At 46.4% G+C, this 21650-nt stretch overlaps 1 protein-coding gene across 3 annotated transcripts in view; it reads right to left on the bottom strand.

Annotated features, from left to right (window-relative positions):
- LOC8051277 (helicase MOV-10) overlaps nucleotides 1-21650 on the bottom strand; it is an 83367-nt gene that overhangs the window by 39816 nt on the left and 21901 nt on the right. For all 3 annotated transcript variants that reach the window (XM_029975608.4, XM_029975609.4, XM_029975610.4), the window contains 5 exons: nucleotides 18202-18464; nucleotides 16103-16243; nucleotides 14769-14931; nucleotides 11380-11531; nucleotides 8063-8239 (listed from right to left, as the gene is read on the bottom strand). In XM_029975608.4, the coding sequence (XP_029831468.2) occupies nucleotides 8063-8239; nucleotides 11380-11531; nucleotides 14769-14931; nucleotides 16103-16243; nucleotides 18202-18464 (896 nt within the window). The remainder of the gene's footprint in view (nucleotides 1-8062; nucleotides 8240-11379; nucleotides 11532-14768; nucleotides 14932-16102; nucleotides 16244-18201; nucleotides 18465-21650) is intronic.

The raw sequence follows: 21650 nt of genomic DNA, 5'->3' as shown, positions 1-21650 counted from the left end.
AGAGAATGTCCCATCGCTCACGCCTCAAAGACGCTTACGAAGACGGAGCGGAAGTATGCCCAAATTGAGAAAGAGGCACTGGCAATCATCTTTGGTGTACGTAAGTTTCACCAGTATCTCTGGGGACGCAAGTTTGTCTTGTACACAGATCATCGACCTTTGACCACCATTTTTGGACCAACCAAGGGCATTCCAGTCACTTCAGCTAACAGACTTCAACGTTGGGCGCTAATCTTAATGAATTACGCCTACACCATCGAGTATGTTCCAACCGAAAAGTTTGGCAACGCTGATGGTCTGTCCCGGTTTGCTGAAGGCCCTGATCAAGCCTTTGACCAAGAGATGTCACAAGGCGTGTTTTCCATTCAATTGAGGTCTGAAGATGTCTTCGCACTCCACACCGAAACTCTGGCAAAGCTCCCCATCAGGGCAGCTGACATCGCCAAGGAGACAGCAAAGGATAAAACGCTCTCCCAGGTTCGCACACACATTTTGGAAGGATGGCCAACGAAGATCGTTGACCCAAATATTCAACCGTTCCACAAGCAAAGAGCAGAACTTGCCGAGCTGGACGGTTGCATTCTCTGGAATGCTCGAACGGTAATTCCTAGCAAGTTCAGGCCACATATCCTCGATCTGCTTCATGAGGGTCACATTGGTCAAACGAAGATGAAGATGCTCGCGCGATCTTATGTTTGGTGGCCAAGAATGGACCATGAAATCGAAAAACAAACTCAACAGTGCGAACAGTGCGCATCAATATCGGACACTCGACCGCAAATTCCTCTGCATCGTTGGGAAGATCCAGGAACACCCTGGCATCGCCTCCATGCAGACTTTGCAGAATTGGACCAAAAGCACTACCTCATCGTCATTGATGCTTTTAGCAAATGGCCGGAAGTCATACAGATGACATCTACGAAAGCATCAGCAACCATGGATGCCTTCAAAGAAATATTTCAGTACCATGGTCTTCCACAACAGTTGGTAACGGACAATGGCCCTCAGTTCATTAGTTCCGAATTCGAGACGTTTCTGGTTCAAAACGGCATTGACCACCTTCTCACGCCATCGTATCATCCGAAATCAAATGGTCAAGCCGAGAACTTCGTGAAGACGTTCAAGACCGCTCTTCGTCGCGCAAAGGGCAAGGACAGCCGGAAGAGCCTACAAGACTTCTTGATGCGATACCGCATTACCCCTCATATATCCACTGGGAAGGCCCCATGCGTACTTTTGAACCAGAGACACTATAGGACGGTGCTTGATTTGGTAAAACCCTCGGCCAAACCGTCCAGGTCTCCACAGATCCGCCACTTGAACTCGCGCTCGTTCGCAATTCACCAAAAAGTCTGGATCAAGCACCCTCTGAGAAAACAGCACTGGATTAAGGGTGTGATTCAAGGAAGGGTAGGCAGCGTGATTTTCGAGGTCCTGGATGAGAACTTCAAAGTTCGCCGTGTGCATGCTGACCACCTAAAGAACAGAGTCACATCCGATGCTTTCGAAGGCCTCCTGTTTCCGATCAGCAGAAGTCCACCGGTGGAACGCACTGCGTCTCCAACGGAATTTCCAACTCCAGCAAGCCCAGGAGCTTCACACCGTAATTTGGAGCACATTCCAAGGTACCCTCAACGAAGACGCATGGCACCGGAGCGCTTCCAGTCTTCGTAATCGGGGAGATGTAGCAGACAGCCTGCTATCATCATCGAAGGGACCATCAAGCCAGGTGCACGGGCTCGCATGGCTGGCAGCTCGGGCGTTCGGCACCGTATGTCCTGGCGGCCGGACCTGCTTAGTTTCGGCTCCTCGAAATAAATATATTTGCCACCTGAACCAGGTTACAACAAAGAGAAGCAATTCAGAAGGGGAAATAAAATCAAAAAAGAAACTCTGCACGCATGCAAAAGAAAAAAAAAGGACGTTTTGGCACATTATTTCAAGGCGGAAGTGAAGAGGTGAAAAAGAAAGAAGCTCTCACCTTACAGTGAACTCATTGTGAAAGTTTGTCGTAAAGGTTTTTTGGTATATCGAACTACTTGCTATATTGAACTGATCTTAGCGTTTCCTGCTGTTTGTTATAAACGGGTTTGACTACAATGCTAACTGTAAACGGCAATGAATTAGAACAGTTAAATTTTAGCTCGTCACTGACTATTTGGCTATCGCCTATGAACAGGATTACTGTTGGTGTGCAGCAAACACGGCAAATAACTGACAATCTGGCTCAAGGTGCATTATGGTTGATTAAAAGTTGTGCCTTCAAGACATCAGAACTAATTCTATGTTGCAGCTTGATGGTCTCTTCAAATACCATTCTGAAGGAAAGTCCAATGAAAAATGCCTACTAGTACCGTAGTGCCTCTTTTCCCCAGTAAACTGCAGAATTGCTTTCCAATACCGTATTTATTCGAGCAATCGCCGCACTATTTACAAACAAGGCCTTTGAGTCTGCTTTACCACAGAACATATACACCGCCAATCATTGCATTGCGCATAAATAACATAGCGAATAACCAGATGGAGAACACGATTCTCCACACAAATGCAATCTATATAGATTGTATCTTAGCACCAAAATGTTATCTCTCTCCTGTAAACAGCTGAACTTGTGCTGTGAATCACAGGGATTGGCTATCTGCATGCTCAACAGAAAAGTGAAAACTCAGTTTTTCTTCATAAACAGTGCGGCTATTACTCGAGTAAATACGGTATTAGCTATTTTTTATTAACTGTTATAGGCAACATTTTTCCCTGAATTCGGCTGTAGTTGCTTGTTGCGAGTAGTTTTTGGCAATCTGCGTCAATGGAGGCGGCATTTAACCTTCTGCAGCAGGTCCTGTAGCAGGCAAAATGTAATGTGGAGCAGACTTCGATGGAGCAGATGCCAAGGTATATGTTACCGTGTTACTTGGAAATTAAATAATAAAACTCAAGGAAAGCCCATTTCTGACTGAAGGTTAATTTTTTTTTTTTTTTTTATATCGAGACATATTATGTATTTACATTTTTTTTAAACAACACACAAAACAGTCATAAAAACAGCTCTCTTGAGAAATGGCCAAGATTAAAATAAGTTTTGTTTATGAAAGGTATTTAGAAACAGAAGTTGTTAAAACGTCCACTCTTCAGACAAATAAAAAGATATTTCATCTGGTTCAAATGCAACTTTTCAGTTCAAAGAAAGCATCTACCTCCTCCCTCCAATATCATTTCTGTAAAATTACAACAAAAGCCAGCACATTTCCTGAAACATTGATAGAAGGAAATACAATTGCCAAGTTTATATTGATACTGCAAGAACAACCCCCCACAAAAAGGGTGGGAACCTGCATAAATGCTCTGAAACCAAAATAGCACATTACTACGCAGCATTGGCAGCGTCGGAGCCAAGGCAAGCCAGAGTTTGGTGACCTATCGATCGACTGACGTGCAAGAACTAAGTTGACCACTGTATTTACGTTATTTGCGCATTATTACGTTATTTGCGCGCATAATTTCCGAGCCCACAGAGATCACGCCAATGCGCTCCTGCATAGTCGCTGCTCCCATACTCTGTTTCATGACAATACGGCGAGCTGTGGAGGCTGCAGACGCGGCAACCCAATAAGAGCGCCAAAGCAAAGCATGTGATAATACGGCATGGTCGAGGCCACGGGGGCCTTGTTACCACCATAGCAACAACGCCGTCCGCGATAAGAAGTAATTTTAGGCTTCTTTTTCTTCGAACGGCAATTGAACTCGCACGCTTCAATATCTAACGAGAAGATACGACGAGAAAGAGTAAATAACCACGAATTTATGAGTTTCAATTATATTTAAACCAAAAAAGATCGAGGGGGCCTAAGCGCTTCTTACGAGTTGTGACTGCAAAAGCATGCCGCCTGCGATATTTCCGCCTCGCGTTGTTGAAGGGCCTCGTCCTCTAGCTGCCTGAGATGCTTTGAATCGCAATCCCGCTTGCGCCTAACGCTTTTGAAAGGCTTTGTTCTGTTTCCTAGAGCGTTGTGCCGCTGCTTGTTCCGCCCGCTGTGTATTCAAAGACTTGAAAACGATGGAGGATTTCGCTGCCTGCCTCCTCGCTCGTTGTGCTGCGTCATTCCGTTCTCTGAGTTTGTCTGCGGCGTACTTGCGTGGACGGGCAGGCTTCGCTACTGCCGAGGTTGCAGCCGCTGATGATGTAGTAGATGCTTGAGGCACCGCCATGTTCGTCGGCGTCGAGAAGAGCAGATGCGACTGAGCGCACGTCACCATATTTCTTTTATTAGCGCTGCCAGCGCGGCGCTTGCAGCGCCAGGGGGTGGCATTCCTTAAAACTATGACGCGCATCAGCCAATGGGAGCCTCGTTCCTTGAAACTATGACATGCGCCAGCCAATGGGAGCCTAGCCATCAAATCGCTGCCACCAGACTACAGGCTTCACTCTATTTGGACGAACGAATTTAGGTGCCATTTGGCGCGCGGCTCAAAAGCTGATAACGCTGGTTCGCTCCATGGGACCCATTTTATGCTTTCACATTAAAAATGACGTCACATCTGTTTCTGCTCCCGATTTATTTTTCTCCTTGTAGTGTTATGGCTAACATTCCCAACTGAGTTTGTCAACACTCAGTTGGGAAACTCAACCTTGAAACTTAGACTGTTCGCGACCACCGAGACCAAATTAAATATGATAACGGTGCCACCCTTTAGTGACTAGTCAAAACATGAAAGTTCATTTATATTGCTACTGCGAAATTGCACTGCGAGATGGCACCACTGGCCCTTGCGCAACTCGACCTGAACCGATACGGGGAAACGTGCACTTCCTGGAGTGATCGCTGCGGGAGAGATGGCGGCATTGCGATCGCCATTAGTTCAATTCTCGAGTATGGATCGAAGCCACTTTTTCAAAGCAGGCTGTAGAGCAGTTTCCCAACTGAGTTGCTCTAGTAACGTTGGCCATGGCCGTTGGAGATTGCCGGCAATCGCAGCCGTGTAATCAGTTGTTTCCTCAAAACATTGCACTGTGCCTTGGCATTAACACCCGTCGCAGATTCGCAGCTAAATTGAGCGCATGGTTGTCTTCATGAACTGTTCCCGAAATGCTCGCTATTCTAGCAGACGGAAATGTTGCTGCAGTAGACGTTCATCCCAAGTTTGTTGGTTTCAGAGCAGACGACTCCTGACTAGCAGACAACAGCCGGCTCCTCCAGGCCTCGCATTTGGCGTGGTGACACAAACGCTCTCGTGACGTCGGGTCATGTGCCTCGCTCCAAAGCTCTCATTGGGTTGCGGGGCCCAAGCCTCCACAGTTCGGCAAGTTATCGTGAAACGGAGTATAGCATGCTGGTGCAAAGCACTGGCTTGACGCGAGTGGCACAGCAAAGCTGTGAAAATTGATGGAAGCAGCACGGCGTGAGTCCTACAAAAACAACGACACTCGCACATACTACTGGCTTGATTTAACCGGTCTGCTTACTTTAAGAGTAAGTCGAAGGAAAGCACATTATTTTACGTTATAATTGAAATGCGTGCGGGACCGCGCACACTTTTATATAAAAGCCTTTTTCTCTTTTTTCTGCTTTGCTCAAGCTCATCTTTGCTCAAGTGTGGCTCAATTCTTCGCAAAACATGGTATTTTGGCGAGACATGTAGCAGGCTTGTGTTTATACAGTCGAGCCCGGTTATATCACACCCGGGTATTTCGAATTATTGTTTATATCGAACAGTCCAAACATCCATCAATATAGGAGGAACCAATAGTATAGGAGGAGCATAGGTGTAGTATAGGAGCATATGCGCAGAAAATACTACGCAACAAAAAAGCAACTAAGAAAATGACAAGTGGAGGATGGCGTTTACCTTTTTTTTCCCCCGTTTTTGTTCTGCCCATTTTTTTCTTTTCTTTGCCTTTCTTCTTTTGCTGCCTGAATTTAGCAAGGTTTCTTTTTTTTTGCTTGTTTAACTTTATTCTATGAATCAAGTTTGTTTTGCTTTTTAACGAGTTTTTCGTTTTTTCATTTTCTTTATTTTTTTTGTGTTTGGCGTGGAGGTTGCGGCCTGTCGTAAACGCCGCTGTGTTTGTGATCTTCATCAACTAAGCTCTACTGTATATAGCGGCTCTTAGACGCTCTATTTGGTAATGTCCCGTTTGTCACGGCCTTCGCAGAGATGCACGGAAATTTAAACTGGAGCTTAAGTTAGCATACTTTTGTATATGAAATTATTGATATATCAAACTATTTTTTGATCCCCTTGGAATTCAATATATCTGGGTTTAACTGTAGTGCAGTTTGGTGCAAATGAAGCAGTATTTCCATTGCTGCTATTTGTTGATTCTTACACATTTCTTTTGAAGCACTGTCATCTTTGGCACTTGAAATGCACCGAACATATCGACGATAGATCCAACGATAGTGAAATCTGTACCCCCCCAGAGACAATTTGTCTGAAACTTCTTCCGTGTCGGCGATCCCGAGAAGCTTCATCATCTTTCAATTTGTCAAATAGTCCAAATGTGGGACCTCAACTTTGCATTCCATTCCTAGTTCGGAACACAGCTCTCAAAAACTGGCAGGCACGCCAACGAAGCATGAAGGACTGTCTCAGCTCATTGTTTATGATAGTATATGTACCATAAAATTCCGTAATGGCGCCCGCCTGCTTGTAGCGTTGGCCCGCCGGCGCTACGGGCGGCGCCCTTCGTCGTCGTCTGTAGCGTTGGCCCACCGGCGCCCTTTACATCGCTGGTTCTGTTCTCGGCGGCGGCTTTACAGGTGAGCGATGTGCTCTTTGACAAGGGAATCTGAAGTGCTGGACGCAGTGGAAGTTGAGGCAACAGCGGCTTTGCGGCCGTTGCGGACCCATTCGCGCTGCTGCATAACTCGCCGCTCCTTCCGGAGCCCGTCTCTTTTCCTCGAAAGGGCGCGCGGCCGACCCATCGTGAGTCCAAACCGAAACTGATAAGAGCGTAGGAGCGTAGGAAACAGCGTGCAAAACAGACGAGAACGAAGAAACAAACGTGACGAGCGCTGCGCTCGTTACGTGTGCTTCTTCTTCGTCGTCGTCTGTTTTTCGCGCTGTTTCCTACGATGAATTCCCACCAACGCGCCCAACTATCAATTCTTCTACGATAGCTGGAAAGCTGGCGCCATCTACGAGCGACGGCGGAAACCAGACTGGTTGTGTGCTTGCCGCCGTCACTTACAGATGGCGGTAGCTGTCCAGGTAGGTTTCTGTCGACATACCGGACACAATCTTGCAAAACCTTTCAACAGCTTTGCTGTAAAATTCCAGAACATCACCCACACCCCCGATTCCTGTTGGACGTCACACTATGTCCGACGGGAATTGCATCAACCGTGGGATCTGTGGTACTTGTACGTCTGACAAGCGAGTTCATAACATTTTCCGATTCCCGCGTTTCTGTTTGCAAACTGCACACGCGATATTGATTCCCGTAACACGTGAGTTGTTCTCGCGTGTATATCGCATCACAAAAATGCGATTCTCCTGCATCTGCGATCTGCAGCATTTGTTCCCATGATATGCGAGTTTGTAGCGGATTCCCACGTTTTTGTCCGCTATCTGCACACGATATCGGTTCCCGTGACAGACAAGTTTGTATCGGGTTCCCACGTGCTTATTGCACCATAAAACTTAAATCTGCCGCATCCGCAACTTGCAGTATCCTTTCCCGCGAAACAGGAGTTCGAAGCGAATTCCCAAGTATTTATCGCATCATGAAACGCGAATTCACCATGACCACGATCTACGGTATCAGTTCCTACACATGTGATTTGTAGAGAGTGCCCCGGTGTTTATCATTAATTTTTTTATCAAGGTTTGCTGTCGCATCCCCAAAGATAGCCCACCCGATGTTTTTCACCATTTATCTCTTCATATTGGGTAGGCATTCTTATGGGATTTTATGGTATATTTGTGCACCCCTAATATAAAAAAGGGATGGAAACAAGATGACTGGTGCAGCACATTTACAAGGTGTTTCAGACAGTGTGCAAGAGCAAATGGGACACATACAAACTTAAACATAACGTAAAAAAAAAAAAGGGGCACTCACGTGAGCCTGCCAAGTTTGACAGCTGGTTCTGATGGCAGGTCAAACTTAGGCAGAACGAAGTTCCACAGCTCGCACTTCTCGCACATGGCGATTGCTCGGTGCATGAGCCGGAGAGGCAGCCGGTTGTAAGTGAAACGCACGTCGAATTTCATGCCCTTGACGTATTCCTTCAGAAACCTGGCCCCAAAAGGAAGGAAAAAGATTAGTTCCCTCGTTCATTCATCGTGTGGCAAAGATCTCCCAAGACGACGATAATGCGCAAGAGATGAGGTCACTCAATACGAATTTTTTACCCTTCCATTCTTATTAAAATATTCACTATCACACTTGAGCATATTTGCTGTCCAACTTTATCCCCAACTCCCAACTTTATGAGAAAGAAAAAGAAACAAAATGTCTGGTTAATTTATTTTAAAGCGTGTTTTGAATTATTCAAAATATATTAAGTTATAAAACTTCAAATAAACCTTGTAACAAAACAATTGAAGAGCAAAACTATGTGTGGTTGTGTGTGTGGTTGAACCTGAGTACAGCATGAGACATTAAATCCTGCAAGTTTTTTTTTGCCACTTAGGCTAAACTTAGAATGAAAGTGGAGTGTGGGGAAATCTGGCTGCCCTCCCTTGTGCCAACCCTCCGGGCCCCAAATTCCGGCAACTCGAACCCAATGCCTCCAAGATGAGTCATGCCTCGGGGGGGCGGCGATGCCTTCGCGCACCACAAGATCCGGCTACATTGCTCCCCTAAGCCAACTGACGTCATGTGACTGGCTTCCCAGAACAAAGGGGCGAAGGCTTGAAAAGGGGACGCGGGACAAAGAGGAGTCTCTCTCGGATGGCGGCTCTCTCGAACGGCGGACAGCAACGAGCGTGCAGCGGTGACAGGAGAGGAAGACACTGGCGCGGGGATCGACGGGAGACAAACGCTGGCACGGGGAGTGCAGGCACGTGGTCGAGCGGCGGACTCGATGAACGCGCCAGACAGCGACCTTCGACGACGACGTTCCCATGATGCGCTGTGGACGACTACCGCTGGGACTTGCAGCAGCTGCAGTGGTAGCAGAGTTTCCCCCGGCCTCACTGATGACCGTTCCCTGATCCCGAACCCCCCCCCCCCCCCCCCAGGCAATAAGTGAGTGAATAAACCCTTTTGCCAAGAGTGAAGTATTGCCACGTCATGTTCATCCGGAGACAGGGTCCGATGGAATCGGAGCTAGAAGCCCGCAGTGTACAATGCAACAGAAGTTCCTGGTAAAAATATGACTGCTAATTAAAGCCAGTACTAGTACTAAGGACCCCCAGCCTGGCCTATACAAAAGCTTTGTATATCCTTCTTTGGCCCTGTCATGAGAGTATGTCTCATGACTTTTGTCACTAACTAGGGTGACCAGACGTCCCGTTTTGGCCGGGACAGTCCCGTTTTTGAGGTCCGCTTCTGCCGTCCCGTTTTTTTGTCCCAATAATGGATCATGTCCCGTTTTCGCAGCAGTGCGTAGTTTCGAAATTGGGACTAAGCCAGTTGAAGCAAGCCAAAAATATTCCTAGTCGTTACAAGTATATTTTACAAAAAAAAAAAAAAAAAGACTTAGGTACTTTAAAATATTTACCCAGAGAGTAAAATTTAGAAATATTCTTGCCTACAAACAGCTTTTCTTTCGCAAAGACACGAGTGTTGAATTTTTTTTTTCGTACCGAATATAGCACGCATGTAGGATCACGGTTGACAACACTACACTATTTTTCGAAAATGGCGAAGAAACGCTCGTGTGTTCACCGATGAACCCTTGTCAATAAAAGCATTCAAAAGAAACTAGAAGATTGGAAATCTTCAGGTATTACAGTCTGTGAGAGATCGGTGCAAGTCTTCAAAGAGGTGAAAACAGAGAATGTACGCTGAGCCGAGATTTCCCGGGTCGTGGAACTGGCTCTGTGCTTCCTTGGAACCACAGCTCCAGTGGAGCGCGTCTTTACAATTATGAACTCCATGTGAACAGGCGAGAAGTCTCGCCTTCTTGTATCAACCTTCTGAGCAGTGCTACTTGTGCGGTTGAACTTCCCATATAAATGCGCAGACTTTACAACCGAGTCTTGCAGGATGAAGTCCTGCTTAGAAAACCTTAGCCGTCGGCAAAATACGCCCAGGCCATGGAAGGACACGAAGCAGGACCTTCCAAATGAATGCATGCAACTGCACTCCGGGTGTGACTGTTTCCTAGGGCATAGTGCTATATGGTCACGTTTTGAAATAAGAGTCGCTATTTCATTAAACGTTTCCTCTTAAATTTAGTTTTTAGTATGCCCCCCCCCCCCCCCCCCCCCCCCCTTTTCACCGCCACCGCTGGGATGTCCCGTTCTCTACCTTGAGGAATATGGTCACCCCACAGCCCTCACCTCACCTGCATATCCCTTCAAATGCAGGTACTGTTCATGGGTAGCAAAAAAAAAGATCCATTGGTGGAGCCTTAGGGAATGCGTTAGCATGTCCCTAGGGAAACGCCACACACGTCTCCCTTTGGGAAATGCTAACGCTGACCCCTTCACTTTTCTCTTTTGCTTCCTCTTTTTGTCTTTGTTATGGGGGCAGTGTTAGCGTTTCCCAAAGGGGGACGTGCGCTGGATTTCTCGAGGGTCATGCTAATGCACCTTCTAAGGACCCATCAATGATCCAGTGGTGTCACAAGGGGGAGGGGGAGGGGGGGGGGGGGCGGGGGGGGTGGACCACCCCGGGTGCAGCGTTCAGGGAGGTGTTGCAGCAGGCTATGAGAGCGGGGGGGGGGGGGGGGGGGGGGGGTCGTTGCGGCGGCCGCCCCGGGTGCCGCTGGCCCTTGTGACGCCACTGAATGGATCCTCCTTTAATTTTTTATGGCAAAGCAGGCCCGCCGAGCCCACTTTGCCCTAGCCTCTGTCGCATGCAGACCCGCATCGGCTTGCCGCTTTTTGGACAGCATTTCGGCCAGCCGAGCTAGGCGCTGCTTCTGCTCCTGTCTCGTTCACCCGCCGTGCGCACAAAGCAGCGATATCCGCTGCCTGAGGTTGCCTTCGCTGTTTACCGGTTTCCCATGCGCGCATTGGCTTCCGCCCCGTGATGTTGCCTCCCTCCCATCCCTGTATTCTACTCTCTCCTCTTCTCTATGCGGTGCGCTTCCCTTTCCACTGTTTTGTCCAGACAGACTGCATAGCTTTTCCTTGTCATGTGGGTACTAATGCTCACGCATTAATGATATTCGCTGTGTGGTTGTCATCACTTGGCACATCAGAAAGTTGAGCAAAGAATATTGGCACTACGGTGGCCTCCACTTTTCCCTGTTCCACACTTACCGCTTGCTGAAACTGGCCCAGACAGCTCCGGTTTTCGTTTCCCGCACAATCCCTTCATACTCCAGGACCTCCAGCATGTCGCATGTAGACAGACGAGCGTAAAGTCTGTCTCCCTTGAGCAGTGCTGGACGCCCCTCCACTAGTCCCGGGACCTAGTAGCAATAATAATAAAACTTCATGAATTTTATTTCATACAAGATAAATCAGTTAGGAAAGGGGAAAGATTAACATATTTTGAAGGGAAGCGCTACAAAAAAAGGAAGGACTAGAGCATCGGATCTTAAACCGGCATTCCTAAGATGGTGGTGGCTTCCTGGAGTATCCTCAAGCAATTACTAAGGAATTATATAGTAATAGCTCGTGTCTATAGCACTTTGTGGACTAAGGTTTTCATAAAGTAACTATTGAATAGATAAAAATTTATTTTGATCTATTCCTTCGCTAAAAACACAAATATACAGTAGAACCTTGATTATGCATCCTCGGTTTATGTGACATCTAGCATTTCAAGACGAATTTGCCCGGTCCCGACAAACTCCCCGCAGAAATAATGTATTAAAAGTTTGGTTTACACGACGCATGACTCTGCGCATTTTGAGTCGTATCACGTTCCGGCGGGAAACGCGCAACAAATTCAACGGAAGGGGGGGCAGCGGCGCAGCAAAGCAGAAGAGTTCTGCGTGCCTGCGCGCCATTTCAGAGAGTACAAACACGGCGCCAGGAACCCGAGACAGCCTCAGCGCCGGGAGGCAGTGGAAGACAGTGCTTTCCCTTCTCCTTTTTGGGTTGTAAAATGCCTCGGCATTTTCACATTGTGTCCTTGCTCCGCTCATCCCATCGTTCTCTCGTCTCTCGTTCACCCTCGCTCGCCCTTGCTCTTCTCTGCGCGCCTCTCGTTGCTTCTCCCTGGATTGAGCACACTTCTGCTGATTCCCGCCGTTCCCGCTTTCGGAAAGCGTGCAAAGCGACAAGGATCCGGCGAATAATGTCTCGCAGACAAACAATGTCTCGCATTCGACAGTTTGTTTGCAGCTACGACGGCATCGCTGATGCTTCCAGAGCTTGCGGCTTTCGAAAGGAAGCCGATGTTGCGCCACCGAAAGAAAGTCCAGCAGGAAATTACTGATTTCTTTTGAGGAAAAATTAAGTTACTTGCGCCTTTACCAGACAATTATACGGTTTTGCTTTTATTTGTTTCGACGGTTTTTGCTTCTTCAAAGTACAGCAGATTTACTTATTTATTTTATATTTTATTTTCATACTCTCAAGGCCCGGAGGCTCTACAGAGAGGAGTGGGTGATCCAGATGAAATCGTTGGCAAATTATTAGCTTAGACATTATTTAAAACCTTCTGTTTGTCTTTTTTGCGCGAAGCCGATCACTGGATTTATAGGCATAGACTACAGGTAGAGCACCCCCGCCCCCTTCCCGGGCCATGATCCTTACCGAGACGCTGTTTACGCGCCGTGTAACGAGCTTCTAGTAGTGGCATTTAAGCAAAATAACGCCCATGTTGCCTTTATTGCCAAAATACATGGGAACTGGAATCCCAGCATGCTCTTGTTAGCTTCAATCTCCAGTTCTGGCGAGAAGGTAATGCGGCATCGATCGTTTTTACGTCCGCTTGGTCTGCTTCCACAGCAGCCTGCCATTTTGCAATGTCCCACGAGAAAAAAAAAAAAAAATAAAACAACTGGAAGTACCTACTCCATCCGGAGCTGTTACTAAAGTCCGTTTAGTAGCGACTCCGACAGAGTTACCCCAAACCAGAGTCGTGGAGTCACAACTTTACGCGCCCAATGGAGCGATAGATCAGGGGTGGCCAGGCTGACCCATCCTAAGAGCCGCAAACAAAACCACGAAACTTCCAAGAGCCGCGGGGGGGCAGGGGGGGGGGGGAACACAATTTTTGTACAGAGCAATAAATGAAACTCAATCTACTTTCAATCTATCCGAGTCAAAAGCAGTCCAACTGTACTAAAAGTAGCAGCAGCACGGGACTACCAACAAACGTTCCCTATTTCTCTGTCTGGGGAAGCGCCCGTGTGACCGAAAGGAAGGCGGGGGAGTAGGGGGGGGTGTATTGGAGGTAGCCACGAGCTGCACTTTAACACGCGAAGAGCCGTATGCGGCTCGCGAGCCGCAGCTTGGCCACTCCGGCGATAGATGATGCAGTCGTCCGCAAAGAGCCTCATGCGTGAGAAAATATTAGTTGGCAAGTGGTTAATAAAAATTAGAAAAAGTAATGGACCAAGAGCACTGCTACACAAGCATTTTATTTTTCAGATTTGTGCTCCCCGGCGCATGCGCCGCGGTACCGGCGATGAACACACGGCTACGCTTGCACGGTGATTGACATTGACACACAGCGACGGAAACATGGCGATATACATACGCTGTAAAATGTGCCCCCTAAAATAAACTACTGATAATTGCCGGTGTAAACAAAATTGTGCGGAAAAGCACCCCCCCACCCCGGAGAACTTTTCAGCCTCCCCCCTTCTGGGAAAATGGAAAGTCTATGCCGCTGACTGTACCTGTACTAATTATTGCTTTTTCAGATGATACAACAATTTTGCGCGGTCCCGCAAACGTCATATAATCGGGGTTCCACTGTATTAAAAAAACGCAAACGGGAACAGAGAATGGTGATCACTTTGCTATAGCCACTATTTCGTTATAAGCGGGCACAACAATATCTATCTGTGAAGCAGCAAGAAAAAAAATTCTGTGGTGGGAGAAAGTTAATTTAGCTGTAAGTCTGAAAAGATTGCAACCACAGTATGGGGAGCAAACAATGTCACGGACAAGAGTGTGCAAATAAGGTCAAAAGTTTCACCAAGGATGGCAGCTGGTGAAGAATGAACCGCACAGACACATTTGTTCAACTGCAATCATGCAGCTCACTTCTTCCAACGCCAAAAATATCACAAGCTGTCAAAACAATGGCAGCCGTGCCTAGATGTGCACGGGAATACTCAAAAAGATTGGCATAGTCTTGTGCAGGTCAGATTTTCCATTTCCTTCGCAGAAATGAGAGTCCCCTGTCAGCCTCAAACAACCCTCATACTCTCAGCAGTGTCCTACCACCAGGTTTGTGGCCAGCGAATAAATGTGCCAGTAGCAATGTCGGAAAGGAGAAGTATAAAAACCCAACTATAACGCTGGATAAACACTCCAATCAGAGATGCATTCCAGGAGCTTTGACAAAGAAACATGGAGGGAGGGTAGCTAACAATGATGATGGTAACTGCTCCCGAAGCGGGGCATTTGCCATCTTGCAGGCTACACTCAAAGGGACCTTCTCCATAACAAGTGTGTCACAAGAAAGCCGATCCATCGGTGCTGCAACGTTGGAACGCTCGTGCAAAAGGAGGAGGTGCACATACCTCCAGAACAAACCAGTCCGTTTGAGTGGGGCAGGGCCTGAGGGGGACGGCCTTCATGTCGTACTTGCGAATGTCCGTGAACATCTGTATCTCCTCCAGGAAGAGCAATGTGGAGAAGTAGCCCCAGTATGTGGACTCTGACAAGGGGTCGTCCAGGTGCTTCCTGCATGCCGCGGGGAGAGAGACATCGAGCCGTGGGTCCCGCCCTGGTTCGCCGAGCAGGAAAGTGAGCTGTGCGCTTGCTTGTACGTTGAATCTCGTTAATTCAAACTCGAGGGGGACCGAAAATTTGTTTGAATAAAGCAGAGTTTGAATTACCGGGTGTTTCCTCCTATAGAGACGCATAGGATGGAACATACATGTTAGTTTGAATTATTTAGAAGTTTGAATTAAGAGACTTCGAACTAACGAGATTTAACTGTATGAGAAAATTACTGGTTTGTAAGTGTTGTTTATTTCCCTTTTTTTTTTTTTTTTCATTGTGACATCGCTGTCAGATTCATGTTGATGTTGTTTTGCCGACTAACTGTTTTGGATGTTAATCACTTAACAGTTATCGAAGTGTTTCGTTTGCAGCACGTTTTCGCTTCCATTTTGGTGCACAGCCAACCACCGAAGTAGCATTACATTTCTTTGTTTGGTTTATCCACTTATGTTGTCGCCCGCCTACCCGACTTTACACCCAGCGTGACATTACCGCCTGTTCACAAACCCAACCTAGTTCTGTTCTTTTGGGTTATTTTTAAATTAAAATAATTTATAGGCAAATTTTTTGCACTCTAATGTCTCTTGGAAGTAGCCTAAATGGGGGATAGAGATGAGCTCTAGTGAAAGGGAAACGTCTCTCTAAATTTAACAGATGGTGTACATATAATGTCATCAGCATGATGGTCGTCACATGGCACCATGGTGTGACATCACGTAACCCAACATAAGGTCAAGTGACCTCACGTTTTCATGTGACACCGTGGCGTGACATTATGTGACCTAACATAAGGTCAAGTGACCACATGCTTTTCTGATGGTCATGTGACACTGCGATGCCATGTGAAACAAGAACATTGTAGAGGACTTATAAATGCAACGCATGTAGATTGTCTTTAGCAATATACAAAGAAAACGGCAGTTTTGCTTGTCTACCGACCAAGCCGGTTTTTTTTTTTTTTTTTTTTTTCTCTTAGTTATTTCCACGCACTTCGTGACAACAGCCCCATGTCATTTGTTTCACGCAGCAGGGAGTGTTAACGGAAGAAAAAAATATTGAACACTCTGAAAAAGTTAGTCAGACATATAGAACAATGTCACGGACGTACAACAACAAATGAAAGCCTTACTGGATGAATATTAGAAGCTTTGCATGGTCTTCTTCCATCTCGTCCCAATGCTTCATGTTGTGTTGCTGGAGCAGCACCAGCTCCTTCGGAAGCTCGTAATGCTGGAGAGGCAGGTTTCGCTCCAGTTCTTGAGGGGTGGCGCTAAAGGAGACCCCCCATTCACCATCAGGCCCCAACCACACTGCTGGCTTTTCACCTTGTGAGTCTAGTGTTGCAAGCTCTGAATAACTTGATGTTTAAGGAAAAATATCCCAAGTTTCACATGGTAGCCCCAACACAAGGAAAAATACAGCCAGTGAAGAGGAACTGGCACAAATCTGGTCTCTTTAAAATATTTTTTCGGTTCTATCCTCTCATTTATTTTATATATTAAAGTTTTTCATTGCAAAACATTCATAAGGAAAGGTAATTTAACTTGTGGTTTCCCCCTGAACAAAGATCATTTCTAAAAAGATGGTAGAAAATGGGACTGTGGACTATAAGAAGATTTTACCTTCATTTTTGTAGAAGATTAAATGGTACCAAAAAGGTATGTGAATAATAAGGATAGTTTGCTTCAACTGTTCTAACTCATCAAGCTGGACTCGGGTATCAGTTAGCATAACATTGATGTGTCCATGCACCTCGACATTTGGTGCACCTCATACTAATCATTGTAATAAGAGTTACTAATGATGCCACCACAACAACAACTGAAAACAGGGTTGTCTTCTGGTGCCTTCCATTTCATCCTTAAAACTCAAGAACTGTTCTCAGTGACATATTTACTAACAGAACCTTAAAATGTTTCATGGCAGAATCTGCAGAAGCTCTCAATTGACATGGTTAAGGGCCTTGTCATGGTACATAGAAAATGTGGAAAATCAAACCAAAACATAAAACCTTTCTTTTTTTTGAGTATGGTAGACTTTTCAAACGAACTTATTTTTTGCAAATAAATTCACTAATATGATCGAAGGTCCCTTCAGCACAAGATTTGTGCTGAACTGAACAGTTGTTGCTGTTATCACAAATCGGTGACTTCAATCCTAGCATGAAGTCAAGAACTGCTAGATTCTAAGCAAGACATACCCTGCTAACAAATCCCTAACAGGAAACATTAGCCCTTTCACCGGCAAAGATGAGCCTGGCCCATCTGGCAATGCGAAGTGCTTCTCGTAATCTGCAAGCACAAGATTGTAGCTTCCTGTGGTTTGTGCCACCTTCAACTGATACAAGCCACATTATTAGCATGAATGCACGCTGCACGATAAAAAAAACCTATCAGAACTAGAAATTAAACTCGAGGCAATAATAAATAGTGGTTCCAAAGAAAGAGTGCAGCGTCATTCAAATCTTTACACTGCAAAGACAGCCGGTACGCCATGGTATGCCCTCACATTTCGGAAGTTATAAATAATGCAGCGCTATTTGAATCAAACCACTATTTGCACAAGCCTACAAGGAATGTGTGCCCGTAGCCTTGGTTTCACTACAACAGCTTTAAAATGTAAACAAGCTCCCCAAAGGCGTTTTTTTTTTTTGTGTCAAAATAGGATGCACGTATGTTAAAAAATAAATCTTACCCCTAAAAGAAAGAAATTTAGATCAACCACAAAATGGAAACACGAGTCTCATAACCTAAATCTGGGGGGGCGGGGGGAGGGGGGTGGGAACGGGGTTTACGTGTCCTATTGAGGTACTTAAAAAAAAATGTTTAGAAGTTCAGCGTTTTTATGTGAAATAAAGTACCCCTCATAATACAAGCAAAATCAGGGTGAAATCACCTATCAGAGCCATCAGCCAGAATCAAGTGCTTTGCTTATGTGATAAACAGAAAATGCCAAACTATTCTCTGTTGCAGATTAAGAGAAGCGGGACAAGCTCTTCCTGCGAAGCCTTCCACTCTTTCCCCTTTGGCAGAGCAAACGCCGGAGAGGAAACGAGACAAGCCGAGGAGGGACTTGCCTGCTCTCCAGCATTTGCTCTCCTAAAACCAAGAGAGAGGAGGGCTTTGCGGGAGGTGCTTGTCCCGCATTTCCTAACCTGCAACAGAGCACAGGAACCTGTGCAACAATGAATGAGTTAAAAGCGGCAAACCGGTTGCTTTCTGTTCCTACTTTGTGACCTTGTCGGCCCTGATGATGCGATCGGCGTCCTCCAGCATGGGCAGGGGTGGCACGAAGTAGTAGGGCTCCAGGGGCTCCAGGTCGTCCCCACCATCCTCGTAGCAGGTCACCTCCAGGTAGCGTACGATGGTGAAGAGCCGCCCCTCGGCACCGCCCTCCTGAAACTTGAAGGCCAGGGGCACCCGGAACTTGCCCGGCTCTGGCGACTGGCAGCGCAGGGTGATGCAGTAGCACGACCCGGCAGGGATTGTCACCTTGGGAGGGAGGGACACTGGGGCTCGACAACGATCGCAATTTCACTTTTATTAAATGAATGTGTAGCATTTATAGGGCTAGCCTCCGAGATTTTGTGCTTGCAGCATGTAGCCTCGAGTAATGTCATGCGACGTTGTGGCGTCGCATGAAACTATGACGTCGCGTCACATCATGACCTTATGCGTCACAATGATGTCAAGTGTAATTGTGATGTCAGATATAACCGTGATGTCAGGTGTGACCGTGATGTTGCGTGTCACCATGCCCCATGACGCCACGTGTCACCATGATTTCACGTGTCACCGTGATTTCATGTCACCATGATGTCACATGTCACCGTGATATCACGCGTCACCATGATGTTGCTTGTCACCGTGATATTGTGTGTCACCATGTCATCTGACTCCAAGATTTCACGTGACACTGTGATGTTGCATGACACTAGGGCATCACGTGGTAAAATGACGTTACGCAAGACGATGACGTCACAGTGACGTCACGTCACACCTTGATGTCACGCGACACTACAACGTCTTAGGACGTCTTGTGCCACTGTGGCGATTTTATATATTCGCAAAACCCTCATCATGTTCCTTTCAGTGGCATCCTTATGCCTACAACAAGGAGAGTTAGGAGATTTTATAAATGATATGCACTTAGAATACCTTTTGGAAATGCCCAAGAGAGTCAATTTCTTACTCACTACACACGCTGGCAACTACGGCCTCAGGGAGCCACCATCTTGCTCGCTTTGGGTGTGCGTGTATGATCACTGACCTTCTGGAGCATTAAATTGCTGGCATGCCCTACTGCTTCCAAATCGCAGTGAGTGTACTGTTGTTCTTCACTTTCTTTAGTTCGAACTTTCGTTAATTCGAACTGAGGCGGCTTCCCCTTGCGGTTCGAATTAACAAGCTTTTACTGTATTCAATAACCACGAGCACCTACATAAAGCTCTGCAGTAAAAATGCTGGCAACAGAGTCAAGCCGTCGAGCTTTCGCAAAGTGTTCTGAATATACAGCCGAACCAACAAAGCGTGTAGTTTTTGTGCCATCAGTGAAGAATCGTGCGTAGTCCTTAAACTTAGCTTGCAAGGTCATAAACTCTTGCTAAAGAACTAGTGGCGTAACAGATCGCTTATTGTATTTTGCCAGCGACCAGTCACAGGTATAGTGCACCGCCTTCCAAGGAGCAATGCTTCAAACTCTCGTCATCAAGCTACGCTCAGGAAGCGCAAGCTGCAGGGATGCAGACATGCTTTGAATGCGGAGGCTTAAAGGCCTTAGTATCCTTGGCTTGTTCTCAGAAACACGTAAAAAAGGAGACGCCTGTAAACAGCGGAAGGATGGGTGTTCAGGGTCAGATGTGACCTTATAACTATAGCATAGGCTGAGCAACTGTCTTCGTTTTTCTAGTGGCATTTGGTACGTCTCTGCATACAAACTTAGGATAGGCGACGTTCGGAAGCACCCCGTGGCAATTCGAAGACCAAGGTGATGGACAGGATCTAGCATTTTTAAAGATGACGGATGTGCCGAGCCATATACAACTGTACCATAGTCGAGACGGGTATGAACCAACGAGTTGTAGAGCTGCAGGAGGCACCGCCTGTCTGGACTTCAGGGCATGTGTGCAAGTGCTTTAGGAACATTAGCAGATTTAAGACACTTTCACTTCAGTTCCTTTAGATGGGTCTGAAAAGTGAGCTTCATATCAAAAATAACACCCAAGAACTTGTGTTCATGCCTAACGGTTATGTCAGTATCATTCATCTGCAAGCTGGGATCTAGTGACAACCCCCGACGTAATGAAAAAAAAAGGCACACAGACCGTCTTTTTGGTGCAAACCGGAAATCATTTTTATCGGCCCACTTACTCATCCTATCTATTGCTGCCTGCAACTGGCGCTCACAAATTGACAAGTTGCATGAAGAGAACGCCATCAGGACATCGTCGACATACAATGAATAAAAAACTGATGGTGGTATCACTGCAGCGAGGCTGTTGATCATAAATGCAAACAAAGTAACACTCAAGGCACCTTGTGGAATGCCGTTTTCCTGAGTAAAAAAATCTGAGAGAATGGAACCCAGGCGGACCTGAAAAAAACGGTCTGTCACAAAATCCCTTATACACCGTACCTATACAGGTCCTGAAGTATTCCGTACTGCCATGCCGTATCGTAAGCCTTCTGTAAATCAAAAAGAACAGAAAGGCAATGCTGCCAGTCCACAAAAGCCTCACGCACGAAGGTCTCCGACCGGACAAAGTGATCTAAGGTTGAGCGACTTCTTCTAAAACCACATTGGTTTTTATCGACAATTTTCTCTTGATCTACAATGTATACTAGTGTTTTAAAGTCTGAAAATATATCTCCAACCAAAAAATGAAAAGCAACCCGACGTTTCAAAACCAACACGGTTTCTTCTTCAGGGGTGACTGAAGGCGCGCGGACACAGCAGCAGCTCCCAACCTCTTCGTCTTCAAAAAAGGAAAGAAAAGAAAGAAAGAGAAAAGAAAAAATTAAAAAAGAGAAGTTAGGAAATCGGAAAAATTGTAAAATAACTTGTTAGTTATGAAGATGGTCATCTCTTCAGCTTTTCCGCCAGGTCACGGAGGCCATGTGCGTACACAGAGGGCAGAGCGCCCAGCGACCTGTTTAGGTTTCCTGGGGTGTGCTGGATGTGCCACGATTCCAAGAAAAGTCTTCTTCGAAAATTGGGCTCTGTTTCCACCACGTGCGCGTTCGCGAAGTCAATGCGATGGTCTAGGGTATCGCAATGTTCGGCGATGGCGCTGCGCTCACTGTCAAACTTCCGCACGTCGTTCTTGTGTTGACGCCAACACAAGAACGACGTGCGGAAGTTTGACAGTGAGCGCAGCGCCATCGCCGAACATTGCGATACCCTAGACCATCGCATTGACTTCGCGAACGCGCACGTGGTGGAAACAGAGCCCAATTTTCGAAGAAGACTTTTTTTGGAATCGTGGCACATCCAGCACACCCCAGGAAACCTAAACAGGTCGCTGGGCGCTCTGCCCTCTGTGTACGCACATGGCCTCCGTGACCTGGCGGAAAAGCTGAAGAGATGACCATCTTCATAACTAACAAGTTATTTTACAATTTTTCCGATTTCCTAACTTCTCTTTTTTAATTTTTTCTTTTCTCTTTCTTTCTTTTCTT

The sequence above is a fragment of the Ixodes scapularis genome, unplaced genomic scaffold, assembly GCF_016920785.2.
Source record: "Ixodes scapularis isolate PalLabHiFi unplaced genomic scaffold, ASM1692078v2 PGA_scaffold3__209_contigs__length_174095766, whole genome shotgun sequence".
Taxonomy (NCBI): domain Eukaryota; kingdom Metazoa; phylum Arthropoda; class Arachnida; order Ixodida; family Ixodidae; genus Ixodes; species Ixodes scapularis.
Note: the sequence above shows the minus strand (reverse complement) of the source record. Positions and strands in the feature narration are given on the sequence as shown.